Source organism: Pteronotus mesoamericanus, unplaced genomic scaffold, assembly GCF_021234165.1.
Source record: "Pteronotus mesoamericanus isolate MK-2021 breed Mesoamerican mustached bat unplaced genomic scaffold, CSHL_Meso_final contig_41, whole genome shotgun sequence".
Taxonomy (NCBI): domain Eukaryota; kingdom Metazoa; phylum Chordata; class Mammalia; order Chiroptera; family Mormoopidae; genus Pteronotus; species Pteronotus mesoamericanus.
This window is the reverse complement of record NW_026555152.1, coordinates 7,468,644-7,496,637: the sequence shown is the minus strand read 5'-3', so window position 1 is coordinate 7,496,637 and position 27,994 is coordinate 7,468,644. Positions and strand designations below refer to the sequence as shown.

Genomic DNA, 27,994 nt, shown 5'->3' with positions numbered 1-27,994 from the left:
AGCCATGTTTATTTCTGGGGAGAAAGAAATATTTCACATTAGTATTTGTAAATAATGCTAAGTCAACTTTACATTATAGACATTTGCATTTTCACTGCTGGTTTTAAACATTCTACATATGGATAGAATTGATTTTGACAACTGACTAAAATTCTAGCTTTTGTGTTCTCTTTTCCAAGGGTTTGTATTTAATAGGTAAGTTACAAAGCTTCTCCCTCATTTTTTGGTCTTAAACACAAGTAGTTTAGAACACCCCTACATGGAGAAACTCTATTAATAAAATTAAATAATATTCCTCATAAATGGAAAGGAGGGATAGAAAACTTAAATGTAATGGTTCATAGTAGGGTAGCTTAAAAGAATAGTGGAAGTCTTCCTATAACCTGTGGATGGAGTGCAGATCCTCCTGAAGAAAATGAGGCAGATAAAACCTGCTGAGATGTGGTTCCTTGGGGGAAACAGAAGAAAAGTGGGGATTCTTGTAACAATGTCTGAGGCAGACGGATATAGGGTAATGAGACGTCAGAGCCAAAAGGTGCAGCTGCTCCCCCTGTAGGGGGAGGTGATTGAAAATCACTGGGGTCTGAAGAAGTAATTTGTGAGGAATCACTGGAATACTCTGGGCTTCCTATTGGCCAGTTCTGTCCGATAGGCTCTACCACAGACACGGTCAATTCTGGGGAATAATTATGCTGTTCTTCAGTCACAGGCTGCAGGCGGCCATGTAATCCAACTGATGGAGGAGGTGGTTCTTCCTGATTCAAGTCCACTGCAACCTGTCGATTTCGGTAAACACGCTGAGGCAAAACTCCCCCTCCTTCTCCTGAAGAGGAGCTTGGAGTGTGAACATGAAATTCAAATACACAATTGCTTCTGCTCTCATTATTATGAGTTAACACAGCAGGCGCAGAATGAGGAACAAAGACAGGGTGAAATTTCAAACGTGTAGCATCTGTACTGATAGGTGCAGAAATACTAGAGAGGGGAGATCCTGGACTCAATCCAGAATCTAATCTTAAATTCTGAAGGTGTCCTACCAAGAAAGCCTGTCCAGATGGAAATTCAAAGACAGAACTTGAGGTAGGACCCCCTTGTACTGGCTTCTGTTCAGGTATCTGTTTCATAGGACTTGACAGTACTGGTGAGTTGTATGGAATACCCTCATACTGTTCTGCCACCTGGGCCTGGTACTGTACCCCAGCTACACACAATGCTTCCTGAGGAATAAAACAGTGAGCTTCTTCTGGAAGTACTAGTCCAGGTCTATAGTCACTGTAAACTTGAGGTGTTTCAAACATAGACTTGACCTGTATCTCACATGGCTCTCCAGTTATTCTACTGGTTGTAGTACCCAGCATAACTATGGCCTCTGGTGTCCAGTTAGTTGGGCTGCCACCAGGTGGAAGAAGATTTTGGCCAACAGTCCTCAGCAGGGGTTGGAAGTGGTGAGTTTGGGCTTCCAGGAAGGAGGTGCTCTTACGCCGCTGAGAAATGGCCACCTTCGGTGGACAGGTGGGAGGTGGTGAAAAAGAAACTGGACGTTCATGAATAGTTGGGAAAAATATCTGTGATTCTGGGTATGTTGGGGTCCCCCCACACGGATGCACCATGGACTGAGGCTGTATCAACATGAATAAGACAAGTAATTCATACATTCATATGTGAAATTACATTTGACATGCACAACTGGGTAGCTCTGTGTAACCCTATGAAGTGGTTACACCAAATTTATAATTAATAAATAAATAACAATACTTGTAGAAATTATGTGCATAGTAAGAATCCATTAAATACATCCAGGGTCCATCAAATTATATTCTGTGGGACTCTGCATCAGATAAAAACTGCTTTTCCGTAACTTTCCTTTCTCAAAGGCAATGGAAGAATTTAACTTCCTAAGTGGTTATTCTATTTCTACCATACTTAATATTACTCTTAAGACAATATAAATTACATCAGTGGAAAAAGACTTAAAGACTAAGTGTTAAAGGAAGACAATAAAACCAACAATTTTAATAATTGAAGAAATGTGCTTCCATTTAAGATACCGTACAAAGTCTACCTATATTCTATATTCTTATTACCCTCTCCTGTTCGAGGCTTTAGAGTTATTTTCTTATCAAATAATTTTATGTCTTCTAAGTAGAAATCAGAAGAGACTTTTGGTGGACGATAAAAAATATGCAACCGAACTAGTGACAATGATGTCTTCCCCTGATCTATCCCAAACTCAATGTAGTGAATTTTACTTCATGAAATGTGACAGATGCAATATTACTAAATATCTATTTTTTGGGTACTAGTTAAGGGCTGAATAATTTGGTGTTCAAATCAGACAAAAAGGATAATATAAATAACAGTTGACTTGATTTAACAGGTTTTCTGGGGGTCCCAGAAGAGTTCAGCATTTGACTCTACATTTAGAATCCTACCTTGCCAAATGCAAACAGTGCACACTGTAATAATTCACTTTTATGGACTGTTTTTTAAGAGATCAGTTTCATTTTTTCAATAGGGAAGACCCCTATTAAGTTAGCAAAATAGCTCTATTGGTACTTCTTCGTAACAGCTAAAAGAGGGTTTCTATTACTATCCTACAGCCATAGGAACACTACACTGTTAATCATTCTCCTTGGTAAAAATCTGAAGATTTGGGGGTTGCTAGATCAGAATGTTAACTATATTCTATATCTGGAAAAGTAACAGCAAGGTCCCACAGTGTTTAAAACTTTAAAAGACAGACCTTTAATATACATGAATGGGGCCAAAGAAAATCATATGTACTACATATGTGTTTAACGTACTCATTAGAGTCAAGATCCCACCTTACTCAATCTAAGAGAAAAAAAAACTTTCATGAGGGAACATTATGTTGGCTTTTTAGTTTGCTGACACATCGTTTTAAACAGTTAACAAATTAAAACCAATTTTCACTCTTCAATTATTCTTCACTGACTATGGGATAAAAGAGATTCACCCAGCTTTATTAGCATCTCTTTAGAATAAAGTGAGGAGAAAACATGTTTGGGTAATGTATGATAAAGAGAAAATTTGCCTTTGATTAAGCCAACATTGAGTTTAAAATTAAATAATACACATATTCTTTACTAGCAGATGAAAATACAAGATTTTATATATGTCAGTGGGGGACAGGAGAACATTAAAAAAGCTCAATTTTATTGCACACACACTAATATGTGTGAAGGATGTTATAAGCATTCTCTCTCATTACCTCCTTGCTTTTTCCCCCTTACTGCCTTGTAACAAATAAATTCCTACAGCAAGAATTGGTATCCTAAAGCATAACATAGTACTAAGTTTAGTTCTGTTCTTTATTTAATTTTTATGAAATTATGAAAACTCTTTATGCCTGGATGTATTCATTGGTAATAAGTTTTCATTTGTCAGGAAGTTTATGGTTACATACAGTACTGACAAAGAGGGAAGGCAGGCTGGAGCGTCGGTGCTTGCGCTGAGAGGCAGAGTGCATAGGCAGGACACTCTCCAATGCTTTACAAAGCTTTTCGGCAAAAGTTTCCTCAGGGGCAGTCCGAAGGAGGGAAGGAGAAAGAGGTGCAGACAGCACTGGTGGTGGGGTGGAAGGAGCACTGGGAGAGATGCGGGACAGAGAGGGAACAGCAGAAAGATGGGGAACACAAACTGACATGCTACGGCCACGACGAGGCTAAACAGAAAACAAACACACACATGAAAAACACAGTACTTTGAAAACAAAATAACCAAATGTACAATGATAACAGGGCATAGTTGACATAAAGAAATGTTCTTCTTTTCCCCCCAATCCAATTTTTTGGGGAGAGATATAATTCCACAAAGCACACCTGGCAGATCACATTTATTCTCTCTACACTGTTGGTCAAGCACAGGCTTTTTTAAAAAAATGAACAACCATGATAATGATCAATTATCTTCCTAAATATTCAGAAATAACATGAATTGTTATGTGTATGAATAAGAATGAACGACTGAGGTAGCAGAACATACAGGGTAAACAATGAATGTTGGTTTGCAGTTTCTGCAAACTACTAGAGATTAAACAAGAATGAATTCTATTAGCTTAATGTACAATGTAAGATGTAGATTTTAAAACTGGATTATTCTGCAGGAGCTCTGGAAGCCTCAGAAACAGTTTCTCAATTTTATTTTAGAAGGCATCAGGTTAAAAAAGTTTTGGCTCACAGTATTTTATTTGTTACATTTGCTCATTTTTATCTATAAAGGTAAAAAGTCATTTTCTACTAGGAAAAGCATTAGCTTTCTAGCAGTAATTCATAATAAATATAGGAAACATTCTGTCTTTATACTAAAGTTGTCAGTAGAAAAATACCTTGCATGTGAATCTCTGAAACATAACTTTAAAATTTTTTTAGGCATATCAGGGATTCAATTTAGGTTTACAAATTTTAAGGTACCTTAACATAAAGGTTATAATATAGCTTATATAATATAGTAATATAGTAGTACATCTAATACTATAAGGTTGTCCTGGGCAAAATTTTTATTTCCTTTCAGATATTATAAGCCACACCTAATTTTATTTCATTTTCCAAAAACTGGCTGCACAGAATGCTTTGAGCCAAATTTGTGGCCCACCAGCAGCAAGTATGTAAGTACCATCCTATGATTACCTAGTTTCATTACTGGTTCTATCTTCCTCCACCCTTATTTCTCTTTTATTTTACTTTTAAAATTCCACATATAATTGATATATTATTATAAGCCACAATAAAATCTTTCTGGAATAAGAACAGAATTATACAATTTTTTAAAGTCCTCAATATTTAATAACTCTTCATGATACCTACAGAATATTGTCATTAAAAGGCAAGTCTGTCACTAACAGACTGCTTCAGAGCACCAATAAATATAGCTATGTTTGTGGCTCAAACATTTAAAATATTCATAAATGATTATTTCATTTCCTTTTCTAAAGTAGAGACTCAATGTTTATAACCCTGTAATGGCTGAAGCCAAAAGATTAAAAATAGTTTAACAAGTCTAGCGTGATGTTCAAGGGAAAAAATAACAAGATTAGAAACTGACAAGAAATTCTGACAAATCTTATTTGTCAGATCACAGAAATACATCTATACAGTCTTTATAAAGTTCTTCTAATCTACCTAATTATTTTAAATGTTAGGAAAATAGACTGTTAAAACATTAGTACATTAGTAGTTTTCTGTGTGTTACTGTGGCCATTCATCTTGAGACCTAGCCAATGTAGGACTGATGAATGGACTCTGAAACAAACAAACACTTCTTATCCCAAGCTGTAGGATAAAAGACCAGAGCAAGCAAACATATTTTCTTAACAGAGAAAGATTTTCACTTATTGAAGAGCAAGAATTCCACAAAATTCAGATTAAAAGCTTTCTGAGAAAGGGAAAATCTGCCTCTCTAAAGATCTCATAAACAAGTGCTATACACTTGTTTATTCTCCAATTATTCTCCAATTCTTTCCTGAGCCAGGTGGTGTATTTTATTTACCTCAGAAGACTTCACAAAGGGTCACCAAAAGAAATGGGATATTCTCTGATGATCTACTTTAACATTCTGTCTGTCAGAAGCAAGAGTGGCTAATGTAAAACATGGGGTAATAAATGTGTTTATGTGTGTGTGTGTGTATACATAAAGGCATAAAATACTTCAGGAAATAATCTCTACAAGTTGATTCTGAAAATAAATCAGTAAGAAAACAGATACCAAATAAAGGGGAAAAGCAAATGAACATATAACAGGGAAGGAACTTGTGTCCAACACAGACTTTAAGGAGGAACACACATAGCAATCGATTAAACACAAGCGCTAAATTAAATGGTCATACAAATAAGGGATTCCTTCACTCTATAGTACTTACATGCAGCATTCTATAATGGTCTGAAGGTTTTACCTGTGTTTTATACAGTAAGAAATCTTACAGAAAATACTTAGTAATTCTTTTAATAAGTAAACTTTTGAAAGACTCTTCTCAGCCCCAACCCCAAAACATTTGTATATCCAACTTAGGTTGCTCTGAACAGTTTCAACTCTAAAGTGCTAAAGAGAGCATTATCTTTAATCAACAGTCTAAATCTTGTACATAGCTGAACTTTCTCTGTGAAGAAATTAATTTCCACACATTTATTTTTACTCTATATCTATCCCCTCCCCTGCTGGAACTACTCTAATTATACTCTATAGTAAACCTATTTCCTTCAGAAATAGACTATTTGTATTTTCTACTTCAGGCTCATGCTGATGCCTGACTACTAAAAGAATTTGAATTTCAACGTATTATCCATTGGCTCTCATCATAGGCTTACACTCTCTTATACTGTTACTTACCATACTTGAGGGTGGATATACCCCATGGGGTTGAGATTGTGCTTGGACAACAGAAGCTGTGTGCCCGGGGAGTGTGCCAGTAGAATGTGCCTGTTCATGTTGTGAACCATATGAAACTGTCTGTTGGCTGCTCACTCGAGATTCTGTGAAGACAGAAGATCCCTGACCACTGTCAACAGTCCCGTCAGCTGAAGGAGAAATGAATTGCCAAAAGACAGAGAGACAAATCATAAAAAGGAAGTTCACATTTTCCCCATCACAAGCAGCATCAGATTTTTCCTTTGCATAGACCTGAACTAAATAAAAAATGAATGCTAGTTATTTTACTAAGTATATTTCTTTATTTAAATGAGGGTTCCATATGGAAAAAAGTTTTAGTATCTTTAAAAAAATTCCCTGGTTATCACAGACTCTTATTCTCTGACAAATAAGGGAAATAAAATGGAATGCTGTTAGTGTTAAGTTTGACAACTTTCAAAGTCTTGACTTTGGGGATCAGTGGGTTCTTAGTATTAGGCAGGTAGTTCTATTAATTTTTAGCAGTCTCATTAGTTTCTAATTTATACATTATTCAACTTTGCTAAAAGAACTGAATCAGATTAATGGGTTTAATTATAAGTGGCTCATTTGTTCATTTTTCATTATTAATTATATTTCATTTTAAGGAACTGAGAATAGTAGAAATCTACAAATTGGAATTTCCAAGATGAAGGGACCTATAACATCATCTTATATCCTAATCACATTTCTTCACTGTCCCATCCTTTTTTTCTATTAGTCATGGACATAAGAAAAGAAAAGGTAGATGGCAACCATATCAAACTTACTATATGTTGGATTCATAATTAAAAACCAAGAGGCCAGTGCAAAAGCATTAATAAGATAAAAAGTCAATTAGGAGTATCCTTAGCATGTGTCTCCACTTCCCAAAATACTTACATAACACAGATATGCTAGGTTGTTGGTACTGTAGTTGTTGATGTTGGTCTGCCTCAGGTTCTTCAGGCTCTACTTGTGTAGAAACTGAAGCTAAAGTGGCAGAGGCAGTAGGTATGCCAGTGCTAGCCGAAGGGAGCTGCTTGATTCCTGCCTGGGAAGCACTTGATTGTTGTTCTCCTTGCTGTTTGAAACTGCTCTCTTCTTGCTTTCTTTTTTCTTGTTCCTCCCGCACCAACTGCCGCTGCTCTCGTTTTCTCTTAATTAATGACACTCTATCTTTGATGGCTTTCGCCATGGTCTTGTGATCGCCTTCACAGACATACCCAGACTCTACCTACAGGATTAAAAAGTGCATTTAGCAAGCTGTAGGGTATCAAAAGAAAACAAACCAAATAAAACAGAAAAGGCACTTTTGGGGAGTAGAGAAGAAAAGGAAGAAAGGACTCTCTAAGACATGGTTTTAACCAAACTGTGAAATTATTGGTCTACATTATGCATTTTGCCACCATTTTTGTAGATATTCATAATGTGGGTGCCAGGATCTTTGTAGAAAACAGATGGGTGGGTGTAGCTTTACTTCTTACAACAAAACAATGGGGACCCTCAAACCAAAGTTTTTTTTAACCAAATAGGACTCATTCTATCCTATTTGCTCTATTTCCCCACTTACACATAACCATTAATATTAACCTGTGTTGCTTTTACTTCCTGCCACTAGGTAACCACTTAATCAGAATAAAACTACTGTGGTAAATATGTAAAGGTGAAAAAAAAAACCCCAACAACTAAAAAACCTCTAACAGTGCAAAAAACTAACAAAAATAAGCTCTCTTTCATACCTAAGCAACTGTTATTGAATGGTTCTTATAAATTCTAATATATATACTATAAGTATCTTTGCACAGTAAATGCCTATTTCAGACATTATGGCAGCCTAAAATTGGGGGAGTGTTTCTTTTAAAAGTAACCTTTTAGACATACTTTAAACAATGATTCACCAAAGGTAATCTACATAATTTATCTTGAAAACTCCCTTCAAAATAAAAAAAAATTATGATCTACTTATGGGGTTTATAGGGATGACTGCTTTTTTTGTTCAACAGTATCAATGTATGTAAATTTACGTTAATTTTTAAATGGCTAATTACTGCTAATTTACCATTTCTTGAGCAACATCTTCTGGTACATCTCTGTCCAAGTCAAAGGAAAACTCAATAGCTTCATTGTCTTTGTATTTTCCCTTTAATTTCTTAATATCTTCAATACGTAGCCATAATTTAATAGCTATCTTTTCTCCATCATCTTCTTCTGCTAATTCTACCCGCACCCCTGTTTCCTCCTGGAAGAAGGCATGGTTCAAAAGGTCTTTGATAGAGTATCTTCCAAAGAGAGAAAGAAAACAAAACAAAACATACAAAGTGCAATTAGATTGAAAGAAAATTTTCAAGTGTATCTGATTATTGTTATGCTTGAAATAATAAAACAAGGACTGTAAAAAGAAAAACAAGGGAAATTTTATATATCATTTCTACATTGCTCCATTTGAATAGTGATTATAGAGTTTTACTCTCATGTTATAGAATGTTATAAAAATCTCATATGTAACAATCTCATTTATGAATTAAGAACGGAAAGTGTTACTTTTTTTAATCTAATGATCCAATCTCAGTTAACAGTATACTAACAACAGCAAGTAATACAAAGAATACCAGAGTTTCAAAATACCACATAATCATTTATATAGCATTTATTGTTAACAAAAAGTCCTCATATGTACGATTCTATCTCATCATTGACCAATATCCAATGAGATATCCTAATTATTAGTAAATGGAGGTTCAGAGAGGTTGAATATCTTGTTCATAGTTACAAAAATTGTAAATGATGGAATTAAAACTCAAAAATAAAACTCCTCATTTTAGAATCATTACCTTCTACTATAGTAACCTTTATTTACTCCAATAAATTCTCTCAATTCCTTGTTCAACAATCTGTGTACTAGTTAAGCAGAATTCTAATTGTGGAACAATCTTTAGATAAATGGTCTCAAAATACCAGTAATCTAGTAAACTGTTCCATCCAGAAAAGAAACAGAATAACCTGTTTGAAGACTGGAAACAAATATTCTTTTGTTTATAGTTTAAAAAAAAAAAGTTCTTAAAGAGATTAAGTACTCTCCTTTCCAATCAGTGTATATAAAAAGAGAAACCCAAACTAAATTTCTACTAAAAAGTCTTAAAGATCATGATGTTATGCTCTTCCAAATAATGAAGTTACAAAAAAGAATATGAGACTGGAGAAGTGAAGATATGGAATTCTTTAATTTGGTTGATATATCTGATTGCTGACATTCTTTGGAGGTTGACTATGCTCAATTTACAATTTATGTTTGTACTGGCTGATCTACTTTTTTTAGGGGGGGCGGTGTTATTTTTCAAAAACAGACATTGGATCTTTGCCATGCCTGACGGGTGATGAATCAGCTATACGGCAGATCAGATACTTGCCACTCCTCTGAGAGAAGTCCTCTGTTAGTACAAATGACTAAGCCAGATTTCCTCCTAAGCTTTGGGCGAAGTTGTCTCTTTTTACTCAAAGAAATTTTGATGTTTTGCTCTTCTTCAATTCTGGCATAATAAAAGTAAATCAAGACCTGTATAGCTGAGTTGATTTTAAAGAGCCAAGATTTTATTTCACCTTTGAATTCAATGGGCAAAAAACGAAGGAACAGATATGCTGTGTTAGAGACTGAACCCTGAGTTTTATCGTGCTGATGCTATTCAGGGGGTGGGCAAAAGGTGGTTTACAGCTGTGAGTACACAAAACAGTTTATTTAACAAGTAAACTACAAGAATGGGTAAATAATGAGGGCCGGTAATTGAGCACTTATGGGACTGTACTATAGTGCACTGTGCCATTGTTACGTTCTTTTGAGTTAACAAAGCTATTGCAATTGTCATAACCTGCAAATCTTTTTCCATAATAACTGTAAACCTACTTTGGCCCACCCCCGTAATTATCACTGAATGTAGTAGTTATGTTTCAGGTGGTTCTTGTTTACTTAAACTCTACTAGTCCACAGTTATACAACATTTCAGTATATCAAATTTGAATACTACCTTCAATGGACAAAACTCTACTTTTGAAAGATACTACATGACATAAGTGGAGAAACTAATCACAAGTAAAATATTAAATATACCTCATATTGAGCACTGTATTCAGAACATGTTACATTTTAGGATTTCGTTAAAGCAACAGGTCAAAAGAGACACTTACCTTTCATCTTTGTTTTGCCGAATGCATCCTTCGATGATTTCCTTCACTTCAGGGATCGCTACTTTGTCAAAACTGGCTGGCTTGACCCCCTGAAAAACCATAAAAAGGGGGACAAAAACACATTATAAAAGCAGGGCCTTTGAACTCTGACTTTCAAATGAATCTTAAGGTTCCATTAGATTGCTTTCTTATCAACTTGGCTTTTTTCTGATTTCTCTGCAGGAGCTGGTTAGTGCATGCTGAGTTGAGTAGTGACAATTTAACTCTCATGAGACAACAAAAAGGAACAGCAGCAGTCACTTACTTCCATGGCCTCTATACGCAGCTGGGGAAAATGTTACGTTGTTGTCAACATCTTCTGCTGTGTTTCAAGTAAAAGGCCAAATATTCTAACTGGTTAGAGTATCTTATTCAACTTTGTTCACTAACACAGTAATCAACACACCATTTAAATGTTTTGAACAGTGAACTCATGTGTAGGCATGAATTTACATGCTCAGTTTGGCAGGTATCCTATTATTACAATAGTCTTTAACAAACTGAACAAATATAGAGGGAGTTAAAGGATATGGACTGGTTTGGCATGATGACTAAAGAGCAAACTGTCTTATACATATGAAACATAAAATGAAAAGTGACATATCAGACCCATATGAAAGACAAATTGTCCAATTCATTTCAGAAGAAAACTCAGTATCACTATTACATGCAATACTAAATAACAACACAATATTTTAGATCTTCATGAAGTGTAAATTTTTGCAAAGAAAAATTTCTGCAATGTGTTGAAAATATACTTAAGATATGAGAATAACAAAATACCTCTATCTGAGAAGTGGTATAGATAAAGCCATCTCATTACCTATACCTGACTCATGAATTGAGCTGAAGTAGTGACAGTGATACATTATCCAAGCAGCACCATAAGTCTATAAACACACAAACACCTGGAAATAGGGCAGATGAACTAGAAGTCAGAATATACATAAATTCGAATCATCTATAGTCTCAGTGACAAAATATATTAAACCAAAATTAGTGATAATTTGATAGACCAAATAAATGCATGTAATCTCTCCTAGATTGAAATAAAAAACAGTTGACCCTTGAAGAATGTGTGTGTGTGTTGGCAGGGGGCAGGAAGAGGACACACTGACCCCCACCCTGGAGGTTGAAAATCCACTTGTAACTTTTGACTCCCTCCAAAATTAGCTACTAATAGCCTACTGTTGACCTTACCAACAACATAGGTAATTAACACATATTTTGTATGTTTTATATATATATTACATACTGTATTTTTATAATCAAGTAAGCTGAGAAAATGTTATTAAAATCATAAGGAAGAACAAGTACATTTACAGTACTATATTTATTGGGAAAAAAAGGATTCGATATGTGTATAAAGGGACCTGTGTTGTTCAAGGGTGAACTAGTGTACATCAAATGGTTAGCTATAGAAGAAGTCTTTAAAAACTAGAGTTGTGGTGAAATAATTTTCATTATTTGTTCACTGCATTATTCAAAAGTCCTAATTTGAAGGATTCTGTCTCTAGAGCTAACCTTCCACGGGAAGAAACTAATAGGGCTGATCCTAAAGTTAAATCAATGTATTTAAATAGTTCACTTCTAAATAATGACTACAAAGATCACAATTTGTATTTTCCTTATTTTTCAAATCCAGCAAATTAAGTTTTCTACACTGGTCTTTGATTTCACATAATAATTCTAATGAAAACAAGAAAATAATGTTGCTGAAGCAAAAGGCTGCTTTAATTGAGAAAGATGGTATGGTATTTCAAACTAAGGCTTAAGAAAATAGAAACTGTTTTAAGAAAAAAACTGATAATGTACACTACAGTTCTCTGGTAGTTAAAACACTGCAGGTTTTGTTTTATATTTGTTTATAATTTTGTACAATAAACATGTTAAGATGTATAAAAGTAAATTTTAAAAATGCTACATATAGATATAACAAGAAAATAACCTAAAATACTGTATATTCAATTTGTAGAACATTCACTATTGGCAGAAAATTTTCTGAAAGACTGTTCTTTGGTAAAATCGGACACTAATACATAGTTGACATTTGCATGTAAAAACATTTTAAATGTACAGGAAAGTGGCTAAAGAGAATATAGAATATGATTAGGAAAATGTTCCTTTTTCCATAAATGTGATTTAGGGGAATAGTTTGACCTTCTAGCAGTAAACTCTACATATTAAGTCAATAAAGTACACATACACTGATTATATTAAAAAGACTTCTGTTTCAATTTACATAACACATTGGAAAGATGAAAGAATTTAACAGAAAAGTTGAATTCAGTGTGAATTGGACAAGCAGAAACAGCTAAGCTTCCAATTCCTTGTCTAGCAAATGAGAATACCTGTATAACCCACCTACCTATATTTACAGCACCCAGAATCAAATGATATATAGATTGAAAGCTCTCTGAATTAGGTTTGCTGATCTACGGCCATTTTGGAGTTCAAAGGTAATCACCAAAGATAATAAAGTTAGGGGGTAAAAAGCAGCAGAGAATTCTCTTGAATAATAATCACCAAGATCTACTGTGAACCTTGTTCCTCTTGCTAATACCACCCATGCAAATACATACACATTCATGACTTTACAAATAAGATTTCCTATTTACAAATAGAAATACTAGTTGGACAAATGAGTTATAAAGTCATAAATAGCAAAACCAGCAACTGTGTATCATGTAACACCTTGAATCTAATAGATTAAGCTACTTTCTCAACCTATAGCCAACTTTTACATATGAGAAATTCCATACCAAAGCTACTGAACATACACTTAGAGGAATGTAGTTTGGCCTTCTGGCAGTAAAACTCTACATATTCAGATGACACTGCTGCCTTAAAAAATGTACTGCAGGTGCCAAGGTAGCCCAATAAAACGGAGACACACCTTACCAGTCCAGGGGCTGGCACTGAAAGATTAAGGCTGTTTACTGTTACTCACTTAGATAATGAAAAAAGTAAAAAGAAATTTCACCAGTAAGCTACCATCAAGAAATCAGAATTATGAAAATATCTAGCAGAGGTATTCTCAATCATTTGAGAAGCAAGACTAGATAAGGACTATATCTTTTAAAAGACCCAAAAATGTAAAAATGAGTATGAAACCTCACTGACCCTTAAAGTGGTCTACAGAAAAGTCAATTGGGATATATAAATAGAAAGTTGCTTAGAATAAAGAGTACAAGTTTTCATATCATACTCATAGGCTTCCTGCTCTAAGAGATGAGAAAAGCCAATGTATTTTTAAATTTTTTTATAAATAATTTTTAATTTTAAAATGTTGGTTGAGGGTTTGAGGGTAAGTCAAGGGTAAAGGGGACCAAATATATAGTAATGGAAAATAATTTGACTTTGGGTGGTGGGCACACAATGCAATATACAGATCATGTATCATAGAAATGTACACTTGAAACCTATATAATCTTATTAACCTAACCAATATCATCCCAATAAATCTAAGACTTAAAAAAAGTTGATTGAGATTATTCTGAAACATGATTTTAAGCACCAGACAGAACAAAGTAATGATGAGAAAATGTTTTAACAATAAAAGGTTTATATATATCAATAAGAGTGATCAACTTAGAGCCTAAAAATCCTGTCACATCTTTTCTTTACTCCCTAATTTGGCCTCGCACAGTCCTATTCTAGTCCTGTTCTGACCAGTAAAAAGTTTTGCTCACCTATTCTGAATGAGGTTCAAAAACACAAAGAACACAATAATAAATTTAGCTAATATTTTATACATAAGAAAAATGAATAGAGACACACATCCTCTTATTCCATTCTTCCAGAGCCAGCAACCCACTGGCTTTAGAAATATTCTTGCTTACATTTGTAATTCACAGGATCCTTCTCTAGGCAGTAGTGCCGCATTATGTCTTTTGACATGGCACAGTAGCATGTTTCTCTGCATTATACAAAAGTACTTCTTGAACAACTAATGTATATACATTTAAGATATTTTTGGGACTACACAATACTATGCATTCTCTTAAAACAAAAAACAAAGGCCACTCTTAAGCAGAGTACGAAAAACCAAACAATTGCACAAGAGTTGATATAAATGATTACAAAATATATTTTTATTTGAACTAAGAAAAACATGCATTTTATAGACTGAGTTTCTCTTTGAATTCTTAGTACTTATGGTTTGCCAACTAGTATGTTGGAAGAATAAAGATGACTCATAATACAGAATTCTTCTGGTTCAATCTTCTAGTTCTTAAAAATTATCAGTACTTGCTTCTTAAAAGCTTAAGTTTCAAATGTGGTGAGTAACATTTAACTTCTAACCAGCAGGAATTGAGTAAAGTCTCCTTCCTCTTCACACAGAATGTAGTGTAAGTTAACTAAACTATAAAACTTCATTTTAAAAAGCATTCTGAAATCAACAATTTCGATACTTTAACTGAAACTTTCTACACATACCACCAAATGGCTATAATATACCTTTTATATATATTGAAAATTCTTACCCACCTCATTTACACAATCCTTTTGAGAGCAGCAGCAGCAATGAGAATTAACGATGAGAAACACTGAGCAAAAATCTGTCTTTGTAAAATCCATCAGAAAAGGCAAAATAGACTTGTTACAGTTAGAAGAAAATGAAGGTGAAAAACGGGTAAGATGTAAATTAACAGGGTAAATTAGCCCACAGCACAAGCAAGGCAGACATCAAAGTCAGACTGAAATATAATTTGTTTCACACTAGCCATGCTTCTCCAATTCTCAGATACGAATTTGCTTTTTTCAGCCAAAAGTCTTACTTATCCTAGACTAGCCCTTTAAACAAAACTACATTCTACACAGCCAGAAAACTGTTCTATTACTATTCTTCCTGCTTCTCCTCTAACAGCAACAGGTCCCTACACAAGCAAAATTAGATTTTTACTTGCTCAAAGCTCCACCCATTATGTCCACAAGTTCTGCCTCCTTGACATCAAAACCTACACTAGAAATCTATTTATCTAAACACTCCCTTCCCCCAATCATGTTGAAACTGCTTTTAAAAGAAAATGGGGATCGAGTTCAATGATTAAAATGTAAACTCAGAATATGTAGCCAAAAGAACACTGGATAGGAAATCATAATCCCTCTCAGTTTAATCTCTCATACACCAAGTCTATGTATGAGAGATTATTCTGGTGTAAGGGATATACACCATATCCCTTAAATTCACTTGAAAAGTTCTTCTGTTTACCTAACTTAAAAAGTGGTTAATATTAAGGTAAATGCCTAACTATTCTCTCATGGTACACTAAAAAAAATAAACAGCTCTGAAATGGTACTCAGAAGTATCAATAATGAGAATTTATTCTTCTTCCTTCCCTTCAATTAAAAAGCCTCAATATGCACATCTACTTAAAGACATTCCCATTTGCCAGGAAGAGTTCATGGGCCCTGGTAACTCCTTCTTTGAGTTTAGTGATTAAGAAAAGGTTTTGTTCACGGCATTAACAAAGATGGTAGAAAAAGTGCTGTTCATTGCATTGTTTTACCAGGTAATGAATAAAATCTTATCCCTTGTAATTTGGTAAGCTTGAATCCCCATCAAGACAGTGGGTACTAAGGCTCCAATTACTAAACAACAGTAGCATAAGATAAGGGCTTGGCAGGTATTTAAGAATACTTCTACTCTAACAACTAGAAATAACTATGAATTCTAACAAGCTATTTCAAAGTAGTTACCACCAATCTCTGGCTCAACACCATTCATCACTACCAAGTAGGGAATCTAGGATGTCAGGTAATGGTCCAGAAACATAGCAATGTGGTCCAGCATTATCTCTAAGTTACATGTCTGAACAAGACTGTTTAGGATATGGTTAACTAAATGAAAATGGAAGAGCTAGAGAACAGGTGCCTTACTTGATGCCTGCTTCATAGGTTTATCAGATATAAAGATGCAGGTAGAATTTTAAACTCTACTGAGCAAGAAACAAAAACAAAATGAGGTAGTTTTCAATATATACAATAAAAATACTGTTCACGTACAGATAACGAATTACATGTCTAAACTCTAATTTCTCATTCAGAAAGTCAGTGCCTATCTCCGGATTTCCCCATTTCCTTCAATGGCATCATCATTATTTCCATGTTCCAGACCAGAAAACTTACTCATTCTTGGATGCTTCTTCCCACAATATTTAAGTACTATTTTGCCTATGAGTTCTTTAACAAAGATAAATGTAAAAACTTCTGATAAGCAGTTCTGCAACTAATACTCTTACTGACTCCTCCAACAGCCAAAGATTTCTGGCCAGGCAAAATGTGGTTTTTACTGACTTGTCACCTCTCAAAATTGTCGCTTCCTTTGCATAATGATTGTGACCACCAAAGTCCAGATAATCAAAACTGTAATTACCTCTTTAATTAAGCTTAGACCAACTTAAGATATACCTCACTGTTTCCATTCTCTCCATCTCCAATTTGTATTTTACATTGTGGCCAGCTCAACCATTCGCCTTCATTTAATCATCTGATATTTAACCATTTCCAGTCATCTGACACCGTTTAACTCACATCACACTGCTCATAAATGGTTAACACTTCACATCTACAAGATGGCCACAGAATCAGAGATCTAAAAAGAAACTGCTCCCTGGCCAGGTGGCTCAGCTGGTTGGAGCGTCCTCCCATTCACCAAAAGATTGCAGTTTTGATCCCTGGTTAGGGCACATGTCTAGGCTGCGGGTTTCATGCCAGGTCTCCGTGGTCTCTCCAGTCTCCTTGGTCTCCCCAGTCTTCCCAATCTGGGCACATATGGAGGCAACTGATCAATGTTTCTCACAACGATGTTTATTTTTTTCCCCTCTCTCTCTCCCCCTTTCTGTCTCTCTAAATTCAAAAACAAAAAAACAAAACAAAACAAAAACCTTCAGGTGAAGATTAAAAAAAAAAAGAGTGAGAGTCCCCCCTACCTTGCCCAAATAACAAAATTGTGGGCCATAAATTAATACTATGTCAAAGTCAGAATTAATCCATTAATTCAACTGGCATGCATGGAGTGTCTAGTCTAGCCTAATCTAGCAGGTATCAGACACCTACTATATATACTGCATTATCTTCAGCACTAGGATAAAACAAAAGGAGTCTATATTCCACTGGCTAAGGGCCTAGTCGATGCTAAAGCAAAAACTGGAATCCAAATTCCACAATATCTGGGGTTCAATGTTACTTCTAGTCCATGTTAAAGTATGTTTAATGTCTCTAATCTGGTGTATAAAGCCCTCATAATCCAACTTCTCCCTACTTTTCTACTCCTGTCTACCTAAGATAAGTCTACTCAAATTGGTTACTTGTTCATTAAATACTTAATGCACATTTTCACTGACAAGTAGGAATACTCTTCCTATTCCCCCTTAAGTCAACTGAGTCCTACACTTCTTTCAAGGTATACCTCAAATCATATAAATCATATATAATGAGAAGGCGGAAATATGAATCTTTTGGTATATAAGATACCAGGAAACTCAAATATTATTACAATATACTTAAATATAGAAACCATTTGTTTATGCCCCACCAGTTTTTATTCTATACTCTAATGCTTTGTGAATTATAGATCAACATTCAGTGTGAAAAAGTAAAACCAGCTTTTCTGAGAAATCATGAAATAAAGATTTCACAATTGTTCTTTAGCACCTAAGCCACTGGGAATGATACCTAGAACTATTTGGTTTAAGATTAACAGTCTGATTAATATTAACAACCTTTAATCTTAATCAAATCACAGTAGAGTAATGGAATGACTCTGAAAATCATTCACAATGTTCCCAAGATACAGTTCATGATACACAATTTTCTTTTACATGTATAATCCAAATTTACTGAAATAAAATTTATAAAGGAACCATTTCAGCTAATTCCAGTGACTTAGATCTGTGATACTGCATAAAAACTTCATCTGCTAAAGAAAAATACACAACGTTTTCCTCAACTTTTCAAACCCTATCTAATCAGGAATCACCAGCCTCAACTGTTTCTGTAAAAGAAAAAAATAGGGTAAACTGCAATCTGTTATATAAAAACTAAAAGGAATTTTGCCCTAACTGCTTTAATTCTCTTTTCCCAGACAGAATGTTCAACCTTGCAATCCAAAGGCTAATAGAATCAGTGACAAGTAAAATTACACAAACAAAGTAATTAAAAATCCCCATTATTTCTAACTTGGTTGTTATAAGGCTGGATTCAGCCAGGTTCTTACTGGTTTGAACCATTAGTTTAGAAGAATTTGAACATACCTTACTATTCCATTGGAAAACAAGCCTCTTCAAACTCCCTACCAAATCCAGCTAGTTCTATCAAAGAAAATTAGTTTACCTCATTATTCCCCAAGGTTCATTACTCTCTGATACATGAAAGCTTGTATATTGCTCCAATCTAAAATGCACTACCCTTCATATATCCTTCATTGATGCTATTGCTTACTGTAGTTTCTATTCTTTTAACAGCAGACAAAAATTGTGCCAAATATACTACTACTCTTATCTGGATCTTCTCATTATGAACAGCAAAGATTTTTCAAGATAACTGAAGTTTTTCTCCTTTGAACTGAGATCTTGAATCCTTTACAAAGGGCTCAAAACTGTGATACAAGTCTCATGCTAATCATGTACTCAAAGTTTTTTCTCCTTTAACATCTAGAAAAGGTTAAAAAAACAAAAACAGGTAAAAGAAATAATTCCAAGGTTTGCATTTGTGTCATGTTAGCAATGCTTGATTTCTGACATTATTATTATTATCATTATCATTATTATTTTCTCCTGTTTTTTCCTTGGGCAAAATGCTTGCCCCCTGAGTCGACTTTTTTTCTTTTTTTCTTTTTTTACTTGTGAAGCTATTATCTACTGACTACTTATTTACCTGGATATAAAAGATTAAAATAAGATAGGATACTAGAGCATTTTCAAGGTGATTGGCAACAAGTAAGATGACACAAAAATGTAAGCTCATTTGCTCTCAATTAAAACTTTAAGTTCATTAAACACATTTTAATCACTGCAATTTGCTGAATGTCACTGGATAAAAGACTGGTACAATAGACAACTAATTTCACTACTAAGCACATCATAATGATGTTAAAGATAAGAATGACAAGTACTGACTGATAAATGTGTATCAAGTACTTTACTATGTTCTATATCCTTAGTCCTCATAAATAGCTTAGGCTCTGAGAAGTTAAAGAACTTGCCTAAATTATCATAGATACGAAATTCCAAGCAATGTCAGAATTGAACTCAAGCAGACTCAATTCCAGAGCACATTCCCTCCACAGGCAACATAAAATTGTGTTTCACCCCCTACAATTCTGTATTCATGTATTCATTTCACAAATACTGAGTGCCTATAACTTGCTTGTTTCTAAACACTAAGGAATACAGCAAAGAACAACTCAAATAAAACCCCCAACCCATAGAATTTGTATTCTAATTGGGGCTTTAGATAAATGCTGTAAAGCTGTGATAAAAGGCTATGAAGAAAAATAAAATCACAAAGGAACAGAAATAAAATGTATGAGCACTTAAGAATGTTTTATATAGGGTGGGTGAGGAAGGCCTCTCTGAGCAAGTAACACTTAGAGACTTGAATGAATTGCATATACAGAACAATGACATATAGCAGTTTATCATCAGTCTGCTATAGAATATGATTACTGAACAACAGTTCACATTTACCTCCTTCACATCGTCACTTACACAGACACGTTTAAATGCCCTCAGGTCACAGACTGTCATTATAATTGACATTTATGGATTCAGTATAGTATTTTGATGTAAACAGGAGATCTGTGATCATTACTACTATTTTGTAGATACATTATCGTGGGCTAGCCATCCTGGGCTTCAGACTGTTTATATATAAAGTATTGATAATAGTAGCATCCCCCCTCCTTCTCCCAAGAGTTGTTAAAAGAATTAAAATACATACGCAAAATGTTCAATGTAATATCTGGCATAGAGGGTGTATATTTATTAATATTTACACTGCTATAATCTACTATTTGCATGGCAGTACCACTGCAAGGTCAAACAGACTGTATGTAGTAAATTGATCTGCAGAGGAAAAGAGAAACCTGTCCTTCAGAGGCTCAGTTCTAATGGGGGGACAACAGTTAACATCAACAGAATTATTATTATGTTAATAAAACAGAGGTAGAATATGGTGGGATCACAGAAGAGGGAATGATATTGGCATGACTTTCTTCTAAGAATCCTAGAAATACTAAGGAGTACCAGAGCACTAAGGATACTGACTCATAATTTTGTACAGATTTGCCTCAGTATCCCTCTCATAGCAGGCCAATGAAGCACTCAGTTTAAATATACCTTCTCAGAAATACTATCTTGGACCCTTTCAAGGAGTTCAAAACTCACTACTTCATTATGTCTATAACATCCATCCACTTTATTGTAATTACTACTTCAGTGTTTACCTTCTCCACTAGAAAGTGGAGGAACAATAAAACATATTATCTCATTAACTGCTGTATCCCCAAACTGGCACATAGATGATGCCTTGCATTTAGGAGGGGTCAATTTACTAATTGACTAATTGGTTATACATAGTAAATCTGGAATGAAAACCAGAAATCTGAAGTGTCAGGGGTAAGTTTATATCAGGGAAGCCTATGGATAACCAAGCAGATTTCATTAATAAATGTGCAAATAGGTAGACTGATGCTAACATATACTTTTTAAAAGCAGACTTAAAAGGCAGACTTAAAAGAAAATAAAATACTTCAATGCACTTTTCAACAGTAATTACTATCATTTATATAATGATATAAATCATTGTATAGTCTAGACACTTAACTTGAATCCCCCATTTATATCAGCACCCAAAACAAAACTTCAGAGAATTAACAAAGGACATAGCCCTTTTATTCCTCTTTGGAAGACAGAAATGGAGGTTGGTGAAATCAAGACAGCTTTACTCAGTTGAGAAATATAACCGACAGTACAGAATAACAGACTGTAGGTAACACCAAACTAATTTTCACGGCTGAGAGGAAAAATAAAGTATAAGTATATGCCTGCAGTATACTTAGAAACTAATGATTCTAACAGTTCCTACTAACTTAAAGAACTATCAAGCTTTTTATTCCTTTTTGTACCCTGACTTATGTTGTTGTTTTTAGATGAGACGAGGCACGTTCAGGCTGGTATTGTCATAGACTTAGGTTTCTTTTTTTAAAGACAGAAATAATGCAATTAAATAGGGTTAAATTTCTTTGTCAATTTGGTTACTTAGTAAAAAGGTTCCATGAACGATGGAATGATAATTTATTCCAATAACATTTGGTATTGCATGATTTAGCCTACTTTTTATTTATTTAACCAAAAACAAAGTTACACAAAACTGAAAGTGACCTTAGGCGGTCACTGTTCCAGATCATTTCTCAAACTTTAATGTGTACATGAATCATCTTTGGATCTTATAAAATGAAGGTTTTGATTAGTTCATCTAAGATGAGGCCAGAATTTTATCTTTTTAACATGTGCCCTAAGGATGCAGATTTTGCTGGTCTGAGAACTGTACTTTGCATAGCAAAGATCTAAATACTAGTGATTCTCCAAAGTGTGGTATTAAGACCCTCAAGGGTCCCCAAGATTCCTTCAGAGGGCCTGAAAGGTACTTCCTTTTCCAAGGACATATCTGCACAAGGCCAGATTTTCTTCATACATTTCAAACAAAACAATATATTGCAACAGATTAAATGAAGTAGCAGGTATGAGAATCTGGTTTCTTTGCACAGACATTAAAGAGATCTGCAAAAAATGTAAAAATGCCACTCTTTTCACTAAATTTTTAAAATAATTTTGGAAAATGTTTTTTTTGTAAAATGCCAACAATGTCAGCATGTATTGGGCTTATTATGTTATTTCTTAATAAATTCATTACAAAATTCTGTGTTAATATTTAATATGGTAAACTAAATATAAAATAAACAAACAAAAGCTCTTTGGGGTCCTCAATAATTTTTAAAGAGTATAAAGGAGGATGGATACAAAAGACTCTGTGAGCCACTGAGCTTAATCATTCAAATCTGGTAGCTTCTATCTTGATCCTTTCTCAAAAGTTCTCAATGGACAGATCTCAAATCTCTACAAGTAGGCCTTTGCAATGTCTTAAAATAACCTTGCCAAGCTCTTTTATTTTTTTTACTTTTTAACAACTCACTGAAGTAAAATGTACACATTATATTTTGATACATATAGACATTCATAAATATACAACCACAATCAGGAAAATTATATCCACTATTCCAACTGTTTCCTTTGCCAAGTTCTTCATGTTCACTTATAATTTTTTGTCCTTATTTAGTCTCCTCTAAGTAAAAAAAAAAAATTGGGAGCACTCCCTCTTCCAATTATGCATGCAAACCCCTACCCTCAAGAAATGAAAAAGAATGGTTCTAAAAATGGAAAATGATGGGTCTCAATCAGAAAGGATTCACGACATCAGGACTATCTTGAAACATTTCGGAGATTAAATGAGAAATTGTGATTTGGTTCGTCCCCATGAAATCTCACGCCAAAGTGAGAGTAAACATAGGATAAAAATTATGCGGAAATAAATCAACAAAACAAAACACAGACCTAGCTCCATAATGCCGAGTTACTTAAACCAGTTATTTAGAAATTACAACTATGAGAATTAAGAACTGATAGGCAGGCATGTAAACAGATGGCATTTTTTCAAATACCTTGTAGTTCTAGAATGTTGACTCTATTATTGTTTTCTGCTCTATTTGAACCAACTATTTCTCCTAGTATATAAAATGTATTGCCTGTATATGTGTATCAGTTTCTACTTGCTACTATTCAATTTCACTTTAGTAGGATAATTTTGTTAATATTTCAAAGGTGACCTTAAGTTTTATTCCTCTGTTGCAGGGCAAATTCAACTCTCCCAAACTTACACACTGTCTAACTGACAATACTTACGATTCCTTTCTTTGAGATGTTTACTCTTCAAAATATTACTGAATGCCTACAATGTACCATATGCTATGTTATGAACACAATATGTATAAGCAAAGATTTAATAAACTAGATTGTACAATATGCCTTTTAAGACACCTGTTACATTCTTCCTGTTTCCAATTCTTCTGCAGAAGTGAAGGTGTCTATAGATTCATATAACTTCACAATGAGAGAAGGGAAGAAACTACAGAATTCAAAGGAAATAAAATTTGTTGAACATAACAATTGTGGTATATCCATAAAATGGAATTGTATTCAGCCATAAAAAAGGAATCAAGTACTGATTCATGCTACAAGAAACATAGATAAACCTTGAAAACATTCTGGTAAGTCGAAGCACCAGTCCAATCAAATCCATGGAGACAAAAGTAGGATATTGGTAGCCAGTGGCTGAGTAGAAGAGGGAATGGGGAATAACTGCTAATGGGGATGGGTTTTTTTTCTGGGGCAGTGATGAAAGGTTGTGGCCTTGGTGGTAATGACTGCAGATATACTATTATAGATATACTAAAAACCCCTGAATTGAACACCTTAAAATGATTTCAATGATGACTTTTATGATGTCAATTTTATCTAAAAAAAAAGAAAAAAAAACACTGAAAAACTGACAACAGGGTAAATATCCTACTAAGAATATAGAAACAGTGATATTGGTCTTTCTAGGTTCTATTAAACTAACACCAAAGCCTTCTTTCATTTGAAAAGGGGATTTTCTTCTCAACTGTGCTGGAGTTTACATTTGCAAACAAAGATACATTTGTTTATTAGACATATCTCAACTGCTTTCTCTTAAAAATCAACTTGTTTTCTTTACTTTTATCAAATAATTGCTTACATAAATTTTTATCTAATATCATGGTAGTGCTGTGCCCAACAGTCTAAAACATACTGCTTTTAGCCTGAGCCTCTGGTAAGCAACTTTTAATTAAGAGAGCTTAGTCATGTTTTTCACCTACTCATCCTACAGTCATGATTTTTACCCTGTTAATCATATTTGCACGGTTTGGGTTGATATACTATTCTTCTCTTGATAGATTTTAGATAATTGGTTCTATCATAGAATTTAACTTGACTTCTTTAAATAGCAGCATTATTTTTATACTTCATTTTATATAAAGAAACCTAAAATTCCATGATGCCCTGAAACATTTTTAGTACCAACCATTGTTTAGAGAAATGATCAGGAAGTGAATTCACAAGATTGATCAAAGACACTTATCACTAACTAATAGAGACAGCCCAAGCAATGCCTAATCAGTGCCTCTAACAGCAGCCTACAAAACAACAGAGCCACTGTCTGCTAGTTTACATAATGAAATCGACCCCAGTTTCAAACTGGAAATACTGCAAGAGCAACAAAGAAGGCTGGTGGCTGAGAGAGAGCAGAAAATATTTAAAAATGGATCTCTCTTATATATACTTTTCTCCTACTCTGTTCGGTATCAAAACATTCAGCATTGTTAGAAGGCAAATAAAGGATACTGATTCATAAACCCTTTTTAAAATCCGGAATGACTACCTCCAACTGTAATACTAGGTTTAAGACGTTATTTATTCTTAGGCCAATACTAAGAATAAGTATGGCCAGTGAAAATGGTTATTATACCAAAACCTCTAATGTTTTCACCAAAAAATTAAAGTGATAGTTCTATTCTTAATAGAAAGAAGACTGTACACAAATTTTCAGAGCTAGGAATTTAAGTAGCTACCTGCTTGCACCAAGATTCTCATATAGATTCTAAGTACAGAAGCTGGCTAGTAGCATTCTAAAAGAAGAATATTATCACCATATTTGCAGATTGGAAATTACTTACAGAACTCCTTTTTAAAAGATTTTATTTATTTTTCAGAGATAGGGGAAGGGAGGGAGAAAGGGAGAGAAATATCAACTGGTTGCCCCTTGAACACATCCTGACCAGAGGCTGAACCCAAAACTCGGGCAGTATGCCCCGACCAGGAATCTAACCAGCGACGTTTCAATTTTGCAGTATGATGCTCAACCAACTGAGCCACACTGGTCAGGCTACTTACAGAACTCTTTAAAGAAAACAAAAATTTAAGAAGCTCTGGCAACATGAGTTAAGAACTTCTTAACAGCAACTTCTTCTGTTAAAAGCCAGGCAGTACATATTTTAGGCTTCTTGACCCACACAGTCTGTTGCAATTACTCAACTATGCCATTATAATATGTACAAATAGACATAGATAATACAGAAACAAATCAGTGTGGCTGGGTTTTGTTAATTTATTTATGACACTCAAACTGAATTTGATATAATTTTCACACATCATGACATATTATTCTTCTTTTGATTTTCACCACTTAAAAAATATAAAAACCATTCTTAGTTGATGGGATGTACAAAAATGGGCAGTGGGCTGGACTTGGCCTGTGGATCATGGTTTGTAATCCCAGGTTTAGAGTATGATATAATGAAGAAAAGTAATAGACTGTAAGTTAGTAAATAAAATACACAAAGCATTCCACATACAAAATGTAAATTTTACAGTCTAAAATTTAAAGTTATGTACTTAAGCAAATAATCAGGTCTGTTGTTCAGTTAGATCTTATCTTCCTAGAAGATAAGTATTTACAATAGGTATTTGTTTTCATAAATATTAAATGGAATAAACAGCAGGCAATTATATAGTCCTATACACACTATTCTAAATGCTTTAAAATAATTTGGTTTTTGAACTCATAAGTAAAATAATCAATTACAAATAAAATTCAATGATTCAGATCAACTGAAAAGCTCTGCTCAGAGAATGCAAAGATCATCATGCAGTAAAGTCAATCACATAAAATGCTGTGAGGGAAGTCTGCTTATGTACAGTATAAGGATTCAATGGATAGCAGAAGAGCATGTAGAGAAGATAAATAGCATGTACAAATGGGTAGGAATAAAGAAAAGGATGTGACATATATGCAAGATACAAAGAGGACTGGCTAAATAAATAAAGTGTTTAGATGAAGATGAGGAATAGCAAAAGAGAACATTAAAAATTTGTACATGCTTTGGCAAAGTGGTATCATACAATGTAAGCTACCAAGAGATAGCAAGAAAATTCATAAACCACTCCTGAAAAAAAAAAAAAAGTGAAATTAGGCTTATGATGAGAATGCTTGCATCTTAAGAGTTATTCTTAAGTAAGAATTGCTAAACTGTAAGTAATAAGAAAAAAACAAGGAGTCACACCCTGGCCAAGTGGCTCAGTTAATTGGAGTGTCAGCCTGTAAAACAAAAGGTTGTGGGTTTGATCCCTGATCGCGGCATGTACAAGAGGCACCTAATCAATGTCTCTGTCTGTCTGTCTCTCTGCCTTTCAAGCCGATAAACATATCCATCCTCAGGTGGGGAAAAAAAACGATATGAAGAGTCACATACTTCCTACGGTCTCAAGAATTCTAAATAAAGGGGAAAAACATCCAGTAAATAGCCCACCCTATCCGCTCCCCTTCCCCAAAAAGGGGAAAACATAAATTATTATGCTCTGAGGGAAGAAAGGGTAATAAAAATAAAAAACCTGAACTTAGAATACAGATATAGAACTCTAAGAGGCAAAACACATGAGCTTTCTAAGGGCAAAACTGTGGAATAGTGTTTAAGACACTTATTAGAATTAAATGAAGGCTAAAGAAACTACATTTCCCACCTCCACCCAATCTGAGTTGAAAATCAATGCTTCAGAGAGCCCTATTATGAATTAGAAACCAGGGTGGGATGGTGTATGTGGCATTGAAAAGAGGCTGATAAATAATAAAGGCCTTAGGAGAGAGACTTGGAGACAGTAACAATAACGGATAAAATACCACTACTGTTAGAAAGTCAGGGATAACTTGAGAGTAATACTCTTTTTTATACAAACAATACCTATTTTCTTTTTATTGGGTATAAAGACCCTAATAGTTCTTACCATTCATGCTGAATAAAATAAATTAACTGCCCAAAGCAGTTCCACACCTACCACACAGCCAACTCATATAAACATACAAAAAAAGATGTTATAGGAATATTTACAGCAATTATAATTAATGAAGTAATCAAAGATTCCTCCCAAACTTTGTGAAGATATAAGAACTAATTTGATCTACGGGAAGCAAATGTTTCCTGTAAGTTTTTAGAAATATACTAAATTACCATTCTTATCAGCTATCCAAATCTAAATAAACACTTTATAATAACATCTTATATCAAAATTCAATGAAATCGCATCTCTAAAAATGAGTTAATTAGATACTATGTGCCTCTTGATGTAATATAATATGAAATACACAGAACCATGTATTATTCTTGCAAAAAAACCCTAAATTTTACCTAATATTTGTAAGTGTTTTCAAATTTGTTTCTATTAGGACCCCCATTATACCTTAAAAATTATTAAGG

The 27,994-nt window shown here is 34.2% G+C and overlaps 1 protein-coding gene across 9 annotated transcripts in view; it reads right to left on the bottom strand.

Annotated features, from left to right (window-relative positions):
• Positions 1–27,994, bottom strand: part of WNK1 (WNK lysine deficient protein kinase 1) — a 148,683-nt gene that overhangs the window by 41,920 nt on the left and 78,769 nt on the right. For 8 of the 9 annotated variants that reach the window (XM_054577168.1, XM_054577170.1, XM_054577171.1 and 5 more), the window contains exons 5-8: positions 10,564–10,652; positions 8,444–8,663; positions 7,285–7,618; positions 6,346–6,533 (exon numbers count right to left, since the gene is read on the bottom strand). In XM_054577168.1, the coding sequence (XP_054433143.1) occupies positions 6,346–6,533; positions 7,285–7,618; positions 8,444–8,663; positions 10,564–10,652 (831 nt within the window). Of the gene's footprint in view, positions 1–383; positions 1,620–6,345; positions 6,534–7,284; positions 7,619–8,443; positions 8,664–10,563; positions 10,653–27,994 lie in introns of all 9 variants that reach the window. The other variant, XM_054577176.1, reaches the window with a different exon arrangement.